The sequence below is a fragment of the Talpa occidentalis genome, unplaced genomic scaffold (genome assembly GCF_014898055.3).
Source record: "Talpa occidentalis isolate TD23 unplaced genomic scaffold, MPIMG_talOcc4v2.1 talOcc4.11, whole genome shotgun sequence".
NCBI lineage: Eukaryota > Metazoa > Chordata > Mammalia > Eulipotyphla > Talpidae > Talpa > Talpa occidentalis.
This window is the reverse complement of record NW_023601104.1, coordinates 80,169,873-80,182,851: the sequence shown is the minus strand read 5'-3', so window position 1 is coordinate 80,182,851 and position 12,979 is coordinate 80,169,873. Positions and strand designations below refer to the sequence as shown.

General features: G+C 46.5%; 1 protein-coding gene across 3 annotated transcripts in view; it reads left to right on the top strand.

The window, feature by feature from the left end:
• TDP1 (tyrosyl-DNA phosphodiesterase 1) overlaps positions 1-6,350 on the top strand; it is a 55,593-nt gene extending 49,243 nt beyond the window's left edge. For all 3 annotated transcript variants that reach the window (XM_054691670.1, XM_037503721.2, XM_054691668.1), the window contains one exon: positions 2,599-6,350. In XM_054691670.1, the coding sequence (XP_054547645.1) occupies positions 2,599-2,672 (74 nt within the window). In that variant the 3' untranslated portion in view covers positions 2,673-6,350. The remainder of the gene's footprint in view (positions 1-2,598) is intronic.
• The last annotated feature ends 6,629 nt before the right edge of the window (positions 6,351-12,979 follow it).

Below are 12,979 nucleotides of genomic sequence, written 5' to 3'. Positions count from 1 at the left end.
CATTATAAATTGAAAAGGAGAAATCTTAAGATATGAATTTATTTTAAAATGGCACTCATAAATATTCCTTCCCACCCATCCCTCCATAAAAAAAAGGGGGGGAATTGGTGAGAAGATGGTGTTTCCATTTTTGGCAAATTTGTGCTGTCCTGGTTCCCAGAAGTCAGCTGGATTGCCACTGCAGGTCTGTGATGGCACATGCCACAGATCCTGTGATGTCACGTGTCATAGATCCTCTGTACCCTCATAAGAAAGTATGTTAGTGACAAAAACTGGCTTCCTGTTACGATGAAGTCAGTGTTGACTTCACAGACCCTTAAATGGTCCCAGGTCCTTGAAACTCGGGTTTTCATTCACTTTTCGTCAGTGGTCTCCATAACATCCTTGACAGCAGGAGAAATTCAGGTTACTATTCACATGTGGTCATCGTGTCCTGTTAGTCCAGAACAGTTCAGGCATTTCTGTTGGGGTGTCTGTGATACTGACGTGCTGGGCACAACCTGGTGTTTTACCGGCTGCACCTTCTGCCTTGGGTTTGTCCACCATTTCATTGTAGTTAGATGAACTTTTACTAAGACTATCGCAGAAATGACGTTGTGGCCTTGGTGCATCATAAAAGGAGTCTCATGATGTCAAATTGCATGATTACTAGTGAAGCTAACTTGGATTGATTGGTTAAGGTGGTGTCGGCCAGGTCGTACTTAATTTTTTGCAGGTGTAACGTATTCCAAAATTGTTAAATTTTAAGTGTGTAGAGATAAGCTAATCAGCTGCCGTGTGATGGTTCAGTAGGAACACGTGTGCATGACATGGATTTAGCACATGTGGAGCGTATATGATCCTCTAAAGTGCTTTAAAACCATTGGTCCCCACATGGTTTAGCCATTGCACCTGCTGTTTGGTTAACTTAAAATAATTCCTTGCATTCAGATATATGGGAACAAACTTAAGTCTAAACCTATCACATGTACAATCCCAATTCATAAAATATCTTTCTTAGGGAAACTGAACAATGATTCCATTTTATAATCCCAAGAGCTAATGCATAAGAGGCAAGTCACTTAAAATCAGCATTGAAATGTTTCAGGCTGTAATGTTTCACATGCTGAAATGTTTCATCTTTTTGAAAGATCTTTAAAAATGAGGATTTTTTTGAACAAGGCAGCCAAAAAAGGTTTTTGACCTGATCTCAATTATTTCCTTTAATGAAATTTGTGTTTCATAGCACAAACAGAAAACTGAAGTTATGCTTCCAGCCCAGCTTTTAAACTTATTTTGTAATCTCTAAGCCGCTCTTCCAGCAGGAGTTGGGGTGCCTCATTTATGGGGATGAAGCGGAGCTGAGGTTGCCCAACAGAGCACTTTACAGGCAAAGGCGAACCAACAGGAGCAAGGGGCAGCCACAGAGGATGGAGCTTTGGGTGGAAAAGGGTGGGTGCTTTGTTTGGGCCCTTGAGGGGCGGTAGGGAATCAGGTCTGCAGCCCTGCCAAGCCTCAGCCTTTGATGTAACAAGGACAAAACACCCCTGGTTTGTGGTTCTCTAACAAGCTTGTTAATTTAACAAAAGTGTGTGGTTTCTTGCTTTCTAACCATCTGAAGGCCAAAGACAAGAGAACAGGATTCTGATAACTTGTTGCCATCCAGGCGGATGTCCTGCCAGGCTGCTATTTGCCTGCTGCTCTGCAGTCCCTCAGCACAAACTGTGAGGCTGTGGGAAGAGAACAGATACTGTTGTGTGCCAGGCGGCCTCTGTGGCCTCCTGTGCTCAGGAAGGAAGGGAGCCTCCCCCCTGGGGCACTTGGCAGTGCTGAGCTGCTGCTTGAGCCCATGCCCCAACTCATACCAGAGTTCAGACCAGCTACTAGGGGTCTCTTAGCACACAGCCCTTCAGCCTTTGCTCTCTCATTCTTTTCAGGACCACAATATGGGGGTTATCCTCACAGGGCATCTACGCTCTAGCCCTGTCCTTAGGGCTTGACTCTAGCAGAAATGACACGTGGCTAAAGGCTGGTGTCCACATCTTTTCCATTTCTGAAACCTCCAAGGAAGGGAGAGTCCATATGCATTGAGCATCTACAACATGCCAGGAACCTTCCCAGGAGTCCTCTCACACCCGCCTTACAGTAATCCTGGGAGGGTGCTGGTGTTACTCCCATTTCACAGAAGGGAAAGCTGAGGCCAAAGCCCAGCCGCCTTCCCTAGAGCACAGAGGACAGAGGCAGGATGTGCACGCAGGGCTTCAGTGTTGCTGCCCTCCAGCCACCCCAAGGCCTGATGCTTTCGTCATGCTGGCTGCAGCCTTTCCTTATACAGAGGCTCCTCGCCCATCAGTCGTGAACCTCAAGGAATAGAAGTTTCATGGCCACAACTCCCAGCCCTCTCAAGAGGATAGCAGGGGCCCCTGGTGGTGCCAGGGTTTTTGTGCCAGGTGCTATATCTGGCATGCTGGTGTCATTTGAGGGGACTGTCCCTGGGATGGGTTCAGAGGTTTTCACAGTTTGCAGACTCCAGCACATCAGAGTTTCTGTGCTGTCAGGCGAGTGTCCGGGCCCTGCTCCCGTGGGAGTAATACTGTTCACTTGTTCCCTTCTCTCCAGACCGGCCGTGGATTTGGAACATTCCTTATGTCAAAGCACCAGATACACACGGGAACATGTGGGTTCCCTCCTGAGAACCCAAAAGCACCTGAGATGTCAGCGGACGACGTGGAGCCACAAACCCCGGGGTCCTGTCTGCAGTGGTGTCACCCTGAGCCTTGTCCGCACCCCCACAAAACTCTGCAAGGTCCAGCTGCTGAACGTGGGTGGTGGCTGTACTGTTCATGGCCATTATTAACGTTCTTCCTTAGGGAAAAAAAGCTATTTTTTTCTTAATTCACTTTTTTATACCTTGGAATGAAAGCTATTAAATGTCACGGTGTTAAACAGACGGGAATGATCCTCACTGGGACGTAAAGCAGCGACTGCGCTGCACAGCACCTTTCAGGGGAGAAGCGCAGTGGAGTTTCTTGCTGGCCCCTCAAGTCCCCCAGGGTCTCGCGGTCACCCAGCGGGAGTCCGCATGGGTCCCTGGCCTCTGGCCTCGCGTCGCCTGCAGCCTGTGCGGACCCGGCCTCCCTGGCATGTGCCGTCAGCCCCTGCTGCTTCCTCGCAGGCTCCCAGGACATATGGGCATCTTCCGTCTCCGCGGATGTCCAGGACAGCCCACGGGGTCACACACAGGCACTCGGTATTTCACTTGGGAGAAACCCTGAATGCTGACATTTGGGTCATGAGTGAGGAAATGGAGACCCCAAAACGTGGAGGCCCCGAGGTTCCGCTGCTGGCCGGGCCGGAGCAGCCCTCGGCCCTCCTGCTAGGGACTAGCTTCGAGGGTGATTGTGCCCCCTTCGTTCTGCCTGAGGCTGATTGACAGTTTTTTTTTAAATACCTTTTCAGACTGTTGCTAACAAACCTGGGATTTTCACCCCAGGAACTTTCAGGGGGAGGGGAGGGGAGCTGCAATGGAAGAGGCCGGGAAAACATGATGGGGTCCCCCATCCTCCCACCCCTCTTTTTTATATATTGGGATTCTGTAAACGACAGCGACTGGAGGGTTTTTTGGTTGGCTTTTTTGGTTTTTGGAGTTTTTTTAGCCATCTGCTTTTAAAAAAAGTTGTTGAAAAAAAGGTACTACTTCATTTAACCAGTTCATTCCCAAGGTAAGAACTGAGACTTGAGCCTTTTCTAATCCTGCCTCCTCCTTCCCGGAACATTCCAACTGTCCATTGGGTGAGCCCTGTCCCAGGGAGGCAGCAGGAGGGAGCTGGTGGTGGAGACTGAGCCAGTGTCACCCACTGCCGTGGCTCGGGGGTGGACATTCTCCCCAACATGGTGGTCCCGTCCTGGGCTCAGCGCTCTGCAGGGGTAACTGGACCCACAGAGCCTGGCTCTCCTGGCCTGGCCAGTCAGCACATCTGTGGCAAATGAACACCCTGTGGGGCACACAGGCTGTTGGCTTTGGATCCACAGAACTGCAAAGTGGGTTGGAACTCAGTCGGAGCCAGGCCACCAGGGTTTGAATCCCAGCTCCACTAGCTCCTGGCTGTGTGACTAGACTGAGTTATTTTAGCTTCTCTGCCCCGCGGTTTCCTCAGTTATAAAATGGGGTTGGTACCGAGAGTGGATCCCACTGCGGAAGGTAACAGAGTGTGGGTGAGGGGCAAGGGTGAGGGTGTCTTGTGGGGAGACCAGCACAGGGTCGCACTGACACCCTCAGAGTTGATGGATTTAGATCATCCTCGTATTCCTAATAAGGAATCTGGACTCAAAAAGGTGAAGTTAGGCTTCCAGAAATTGCTCTCACCAGAACTGGAATCCAGGTCTGGCAGCCTCCAGAGCCTGCCCTGCCAGGTAGCCTGGGCATTGTGGGTGGTATTGGCCGAGGTGTACACACATTTCGCAGAATGCAGCCAGGGTTGTCAGTGATGTCACAGGACTGTCCGATTGCTGTGGGACTTCTAAATACTTGCTCTCACTTTGCTCATCGCAGACCAACCCTGGTCCTTGGTCCTCTAGATCCAGTGCAAAGCAGAAAGGCCCATCTGGAAGCAGACAACAGAATGTCCTGGGTAGGCACATGGGTGACATTAGAAGAAGTTCATGACCAAAGGTTATACACACCACATCAGGTGCAGCCTTGCCAGCAGCTTCTGGCACCCCAGCTCTGGCCTGCAGGCTCAGGGAGGGCAGGTGGAGCCATGGAGGTAGAGTCAGGACTAGAGCTGGGCACCACTGATAGCGCACATGGGCTGTAGAGCGACGCCCGCAGGGAATCATCAGGAACTTGGGAACACAGGGAACAAGCATGCCTACCCCACCTGGTCTTTTTTTTTAATGGGTTTGGCTAAATTACCCAAAGGGCTGCCCATCAAAGCATCATCAAACAGCTGCTAATGTTTTGGAGGACACTGCTCCCATTCTCAAGGTGGGTTTAGCAATTATTTCTCCCTAACTCGAGGAACTCTCCCTCTGTCCCCATGAGACTTGATGCCACCAAAAATTCTCTCCTTCCCCTCATGGGAACAGTGTTGAGTGGCTTTGTACTAGACCAGGCTCCATGTAGGGGCCCAGCACCCTGCCCCTCGGTGCCCTGCTCACCAAGGAGGCTCTTGGGCTCAGGGTCTCCATGTGGACCAATGGAACCACTGCCTTTTATTCCAAGATGCTTTGCTCTTTTGAAATCTTTCCTAATATTCATGTGCACAGATGGACAGGGAGCCAAAGCCTAGATGACGTTTTCACATTAGGCGATGGATTTCAACAGAACATTCTGAATGAGCATATAAGAGACCGCAGAAATAATTTTTGAGGCAGAGAATTGTCAGCCCCAACAGGAGGTGACTTGGAAGTCACCTCCCACTTTGGCAGAACATCTGTGTGTCCTTTCACTCCCCACATGTCCTTTGACAAAGGTGCAACCTGCTACCAGATTCTGGGGGTGAGAGAGGAATTTTTGAGTTCTTTGTCTTGTTCTTGGGAAAACTGAGTTTTATCCGTAGTGTAATATGAATCAACCTTCAAGCTCTCCAATGTGGGAGGCTGTTTCCACGTCACACTTTTAACAGCCTAGCTCTTCCTGTGTTCCGGCTCTTGTGCGTAAATGCTTTGCTTTTAATCCTCACGTCAGCTTTCCAGTAACATCCACAAGATCCTGCAGTGAGCAACACAACCACTTTTTGTTTCCTGGGGATTTTGTGTAGAAGTCATAGTTATCCTTACTAGAAATTACTAATATTGCATGAGTTGTCAAATGAGTATAGTTTACGTATCAGAAGAATCTTGGGTTTGATTTTGTTCTTTTTTTTTCTTGCATGTGAAATTAAAAGCTCACTTTCTATTACTTGACATCTATTATTTGATATACTGTGAAACCATTTTTGGATGATCTAGCATTCATTTGGTTCAAATCTTACAGTATTTGACATTCTCCCTCAAGCAAGATCCTCCCTATACTGGATTGATGAATACCTTCAAGAAAAAATGTCAATTGGCATTCTGCGTATAAAACAGCATTTGTGTGGATGGATGGATAAATGATATTAATTTTAATAACAAAGTATGATGTTGAAAGTCTGGGCAGGGGGCCTCCCCTGGTGGCGCAGGCGGTTGAGCGCTGCACTGTGAAGCTGTCTCAGAATCTGCAGCACCGGTTTGATCCCGGCCGGCCGGGCAAGGGTCCTGCATGGCGCGGCAGACCTCTCCTGTCGTGCCCGCTGCTCCCTTCAGCAGTGTTTTTCGTCAGTCTGCCCTTTCTGTTCCCTGCTCAGTCTCTGGTGGATCCTCTCATTCTCCCGCGAGTCTGGCCTGTACCCCGGTTCTTGTATAAATAAATAAATCTTTAAAAAAAAAAAAAAAACTGGGCAGGAACTCAGTGAATGGCCGAAGTAAAATAGCTCAACTATTATGTAAGATTAAATCTAAAATTCTAATGCTGATATGCCAACTACATGTTGAAGGAATACCCAGGACAAGAGTACTACAAACAAAACTATAATTTCTAATTGTACTTCTGATGAAACAGTAAATTCTATGTAGTAAGTGGCCCTTGCTTAAATGGAATACGATGCAGGAAAAAAAAATGATGAATGTTCATATAAGGATTATGTGCAGCCATCCAGGACTGGGAGAGGGCAGTAACACAACCAGGACCCAGTGTGGAGGCCCATGGCCATGATACTGCCCAGTAAGTCTGTAATGCTGAGCCTTTGCAGTGTGCCAGGTACTGTTCTGCCTGTGCTGTGTGTTAATTTGTGTATTAATAACCCAATCAAGGTGATAACCCATTTTACAGATGAGGAATGGGTGCCAAAGTCACACCACTGGCACATGGCAGAGCTGGGGTTTGAACCCAGGCAGTGCAATAGGGAGGAAGCAAGTGCAGTAGCTGGTCCCAAGCTCTTGCCCAGGAGCAGGCTTCCTGTAGTTGGTGTGCATCTGTAGCTACAAACCCAGGCATGCTTTCATCCACTCACAGCAAATGGTTGGCGTGACATAACCATCTAGCGGTACATAAAATCCACCACTGAATAATTGCATCAGCATGCAGAACCGAGCCACCAAGTTATTAAAGCCAGAACCTGAAAGTGGAGCAGGTTCCTCTCAAGTGAAGGCACAGAGGCTCAAACCTTTGCCGCTGACTCAGAGGAGCTGAGGAAAGAGCAGAAGGGATCAGCAGGAGTGACTGGACACAGCACAGAAGATGCTGGAGAGAGGGAGAGCCACAGGCAACCCAGGAAATGGGATGCTGGGATCTGAGGAAATCAGGGCACCTCCCACAGGGATGAGGAGGTGGCAGCCGACGAGCCCAAGCATTCAAGCCTGGCTACGGTCTCTAGTCCAGGTTTTATGTGTTTTACATACGGTGCTCCCAGCAAGTCTGACTCAAAGCAGGATCCACCGCTGCACATAAATGACCCTGTATCCTCTTCAGATCTCCTAGAGGCTCCCTGGAGCTGCAGCTGACTAGGGCACTTGGCTCAGTTACTCCTGTTCCCTTTGTAGCAAGGTTTTTGCTGGCAACTTTATTAAGAGCTGGAAAGCATCTGGACCAGCCTTCAGTAGAGAGGCTCCGAAAGAAAAAGGAAAGGAGAGAGTTCCGTGGAGAGTTTATGATGGGTTGCGGTTGTAGGTGACTTTATACACATCACACCACAGGGCGGGTGGTACCTCATTCTGTAGGAGGGAAAATGTTCAAGGTCACACAAATAGTGTGTCCCTTTTGGGGTCACCATCCTTAGTATTGTAAGTAAAAGTGCTTGCAACTGCACAAGACTCTCTAAAGCGCTTAGAGAACGGTACTGTGAGTGTGGAAAATCACACCCATGCCTCCTTTTAAAAACTTCCCAGAAGTATTGTTTTTACACTACTGAGTGCAAGTTGTTTCTGGAAGTCTAGGGAAGTCAGAGTCCTGGGTCCCCCAGTAGGCAGGCAGTGAGGTCTGATTCTGCAGGAAGGGGGTGATGTTCACAGGAAGTCTTCACCCCAGAGCCCCAAGCCCACCCTGATGACTGTAGATCCAATCTGGTACTTTCTGCCCTGCAAGTCCTAGACCCACATTGCCTGCTGACTCCCAGGGAAAAGGGTCTCTTGGCTGTTGGGACTGAGGGTAAGGTTGGGCAGTCCATGCTGGTGAAGACCTAGAGGGTAGAGGTGAGGGTCGCCATGGTCTTTAGGTTTGGGGAGGGAGAACTGGGCTTGCCTGGTGGTCACTATTGTGAAGCCCCCTGGTGCAGGGTCCTGTGGTCCTGCTGGGGGTGTGAGCTTTGTGTAAACTCACTGAGCAGCTGTGAAGGGACAGTCTGAATGTGCTGAGCAGAAGCATCAGTGTCTGGAAGTGGAGTCTAGAAGGAAGGGTTTGGATGAAGGGCAATCATCCATGCTCCTCTGGGCTCTAGGCTGACAAGTAATCAAGCAAGCAGAGAGATGGATAAGAGATAAAAACCAATAAGGTTTTAACAATAATAAACTCGTCCTATAAAGATGGGAGAGACCCAGCATGATTAACTCACCCACATGACTTTGACACCATCTTAAATAGCTTAGCTGAGATAGAATTTGGGTAAGAATTCAGTTAGGGTGTTTACCAAGGAAGACACAGCAAACAAAGTATGCAGATTTAAGCTCTGCCTTCTCCATTGTTTGTTTGTTTGTTTTTAAGATTTATTTATGCATACAAGAACTGGGGTACAGGCCAGAGGTGTGGGGGGTGAGAGGATTCACCAGAGACAGAGTGAGGAATAGGACAGGCAGATTGACTAAATTACACTGCTGAGGGGAGCAGTGGGCGAGACAGGAGAGGTCTGCTGTGCCATGTGGGTAGCTCCCTGGCTGAGGATCGAACTGATGCTGCAGAGGCTGTGGATAGCCTCACAGGTTGTGTCTTAATCCCTTGCACCACCGGGGAGGCTCCCTGCCTTCTCCATTGTAAAAAGAAAGAAATTAGGTCTTCTTATAGAAGTTCACGTATAAATATCTTTCAAGCAACTTCCCCCCAACCTTCAGAGCCCCTCGAGTAAAATCAGTCTTTTGCCAAAACGATGTTATTTGGGGGTATCAGAAAGAAGGAACTATGCTGTACTGGGGTGGGGTGAGGGGACAGCCTGGGGGCAGAGTTTGTGGTTGCTTGGGATGTGAAAATGTAGAACAAGGTTTTTAGACATGAGGATTCTAAATGGTTATAGGCTCCCTCCCCACCCCCTTCAATTTTGGGAACATGATGGACATTACAAATAACTACTTAGCAAAGAGCTCTTCCATCTACACGATGCTTTCCTATGGTAAATACTTCATGTTTGTTCTGTCCCAAGCTCTCCCCACTTCAGTCCTGGGAGGAGTCCATTTTGCAAATGAGAATCAGAAGGTATGTGAATCTACCTATGGTCGTGAACGCAACTTCCTGCATCCTGAAGCTGCCAGCAACATAACAGACTCAAGAAATGGGCATCTTTCATGATGCTTGCTTTGGCAGAGTCTGCCCTGAGGTATGGGTATGGTGTTAAGAGCCACTTAATACCTTTCTGGACACCATCCTGGAAACACTGCCAAAGGTCTCAGCCTGAGCCCCTGCTCCACTTCTCAGGCCTCCAGGACATGGATGACTTTACCGGCCTCTACTTCCTGTTCTTGGTGGGCATCTGGTTCCCACTCAGGGCAGAACTGGATGACTTTAAAAATAACTGCAGGGTAGAGAGAGGGGATTGACTGCATAAGAGAACATTTGTTTTTATCATGGTTGTGGCAGCTACATTTTCCAAAACCCTTTAAATTATATACTTAATTGGTATTTTTATTGTATGTAAATTATAGCTCAATAAAGCTGATTTTTAAAAACTCATACAGTTCAGATATGTACATTCATTGTATGTAAATTCTTCATCAGAAGAAAAACTAAACAATTGTTGAAGTCTAAATATACTAAAGGATTTAGGGTAAAGTATCTTGATGTCTGGTTTACTTTGAAATGCATTTAAATAAGGTAAATTAATGGATGGATAACTATATGATAAAACAAGTATAGAAAAATTTAATTGAGGGCCTCCCCTGGTGGTGCAGTGGTTGAGCGCTGGGCTGCAAAGCTGCCCGCAGCCTCTGCAGTGCCGGTTTGATCCCCAGCCGCCGGCAAGGGTCCCACTTGGCGCGACAGACCTCTCCTGCCACCCGCTGCTCCCCTCAGCAATGTATTTCAATCAGTCTGCCTGTTCTGTTCCCCGCTCTGGCTCTGGCGAATTCTCTCACCCTCCCATGCTTCTGACTGTACCCAGTGCTTGTATAAATAAATAAATAAATCTTTAAAAAAAAAAAAAGAAAAATTTAATTGAACAATTTAGGTTGCCACTGATAAGGACTGGTAAGTCCTCTCAATTTTGGTATCTGTTTGAAAATCCCATTATAAAATAACTTCAAGCTTTGGTAGGGCCAAACTGCTCCAATTTAGCCAACTCTTCACAAAAAGTATAAGCTCTCCAAAAAAAAAAAATGCTTTAAAAACCTACCAGTGTAAAGACCAAAAGCAGGTAGAAATGGGGGGAGGGGGGGAAGGCAAGAACTGGAAGCAGTACACCACTCTGAGTTTCCTGTTTCATTTTGATCTGTTTTGACCACATTTGGTCTGAGGTCAAGTCTCAGTCTCTGCTAGTCAGGACAGGGAAATGTCTAGTGGAAAATCTACAACATTGCTGGCTTAGAGACCCAGAGTACAGGATGTGGATCAACACAGACTCTGAAGATAGAAATAACAGAAATGAGAAAGTAAGTCCAGGGGGCTCTCCCAAATTCTCGATATAAAATCTGCTCAGCTGTCTGGCTGACAACTGAGCTGTGCATGTACAGCTAAATCGAAAAGAACCAAACTAAAAACTACTTTCCACTTGCAGGGGAGACAGTTCTGCAGTTGAGTTCAGCCAAGTTAACTGCCTGTTTAAAAATAATAAATTATTCTCCAAAGAACATAACAGAATCTAGAGTTTCCACATGTCATAAATTATACATCAATTATAATGTCCGTGATATAATGCAAAGTTAATGTACAAATAAACAGAAAATCATGGTTTATTCTCAAATGAAAAGGTAAGTCCAAAGAATTTCCATTCAGATCTTAAGGGAGTTGTTAAAATTATGTCCAAGGATGTAAAGTTTCCATCAGTAAATCTCATCAGAGGAATAGAAATTATTTCTAATGAACAAATGGAAATTTTAGAGCTGAAAAAATACATCTGAAATTAAAATCCTCACTGGAGGACTTCACAGCAGAAGACTGAAAAACTCTCTTCAACTGCCTTGACCTAGTTGACATTTATGGAATACTACACCCCTTTCCTGGGTAGTACATACATTTCAAATGTTTATGGTCCAGCCACTAAGACAGATCATATGCTGGACCATAAAACAAGTCTCAGTAGATTTAGAAAGATTAAAACATTGAATATAGCTCTCTGACCATGCTAAAAATGTTAGAAATAATTTGTCTAAAAAACAGATATTTGTAATTAAGCAACATACTTCTGAATAACTCATGATCAATGAAGACAAATTAGAAAATATTCTGAACAAAATGATATGAAAATAGCACATACTAAAAATTTGAGGATGCGACTAATAAAAATTCATAACTTTAATTTTTTTTTTTTTTTTTTTGCATAGAACTGGAGTGTAGTAGGCCAGAGGTGCAGGGAGTAAGAGGATTCACCAGAGATAGAGTGGGGAGCAGAAAAGACAGATTTACTGAAATACACTGCTAAGGGGAGCAGCAGATGAGACAGGAAGGGTCTGCTGTGCCATGTGGGTAGCTCCCTGGCCAGGGATCAAATTCAGGCTGCCGCAATGATAGCATGGAGACTTAACCCCTAGGCCACCAGGGAATCTCCCTATAATTTTAAAATTCTAACAGTCAAAAAGAAGATGTAAAGTTGGTGATCTAAGCATCTATCATAAGAAGTTGGAAAGAGAAACAAAGTAACCAAAGAAAGTAAAAGTAGGAAAACAGGAGTAAAATTCCAGTGGAATTTATTTCAGACATGCAAGTTTAGCTTAGAAAAACAACCAATGAAATTCAACATACTAACAAAACAAAGAAAATTGTCATGGCAATAGATAGAAAAAACATTTGACAAAATTTAGCACTCATTCGTGTATCATTAAAAAAATTTCTCAGAGGGGACCTCCCAATGGCGCAAGGGGTTAAGCACCACACTATGAAGCAATCTATAGCTTCTGCAGCATGAGTTCAATCCCCGGCCCATCAGGGAGCAACCCACATGATGCTCCCCTCAACACTGTATTTCAGTCAGTCTGCCTGTCCTGCTCCCTGCTCTGTCTCTGGTGAATCCTCTCACACACACACACCCCTAACAACTCTGGCCTGTCCCCCAGCGCTTGTATACATGAATAAATAAATCTTTTTTAAAAATTTCTCAGAACAGGGGCCTCCCCTGGTGGTGCAGCAGTTGAGCGCTGGGCTGCGAAGCTGCCCGCAGCCTCTGCAGCGCTGGTTCGATCCCCGGCTGCTCCCCGGCCACCAGAGGAGGGTCCCACATGGCGCGCAGACCTCTCCTGCCACCTGCTGCTCCCCTCAGCAGTGTACTTTGGTCCTTCTGCCTGCTCTGCTCCCCGCTCTGGCTCTGGTGAATTCTCTCACCCTATTCAGTCTTACACTGAGGTTCTAGCCATTGCTGCAAGATAAGAAAATGAAAAAAAATAAAAGATAAATATCGGAAGGAAGAAACAAGACTATTTCAGATGACAAGAATCCACTACTATAATTATTTAGAGAATTTAGCAAGATTGTAGGTACCAAGACATTTTTCAAAAACCATTTGTATTTTACAGACTGGCAAATTTCGATATTTCATTTACAATAGTATCAAAGAGGGCCTCCCCGGTGGCGCAGCGGTTGATCGCTGGGTTGCGAAGCTGCCCGCCCTCTGCGCCAGTTCAAGCCGGT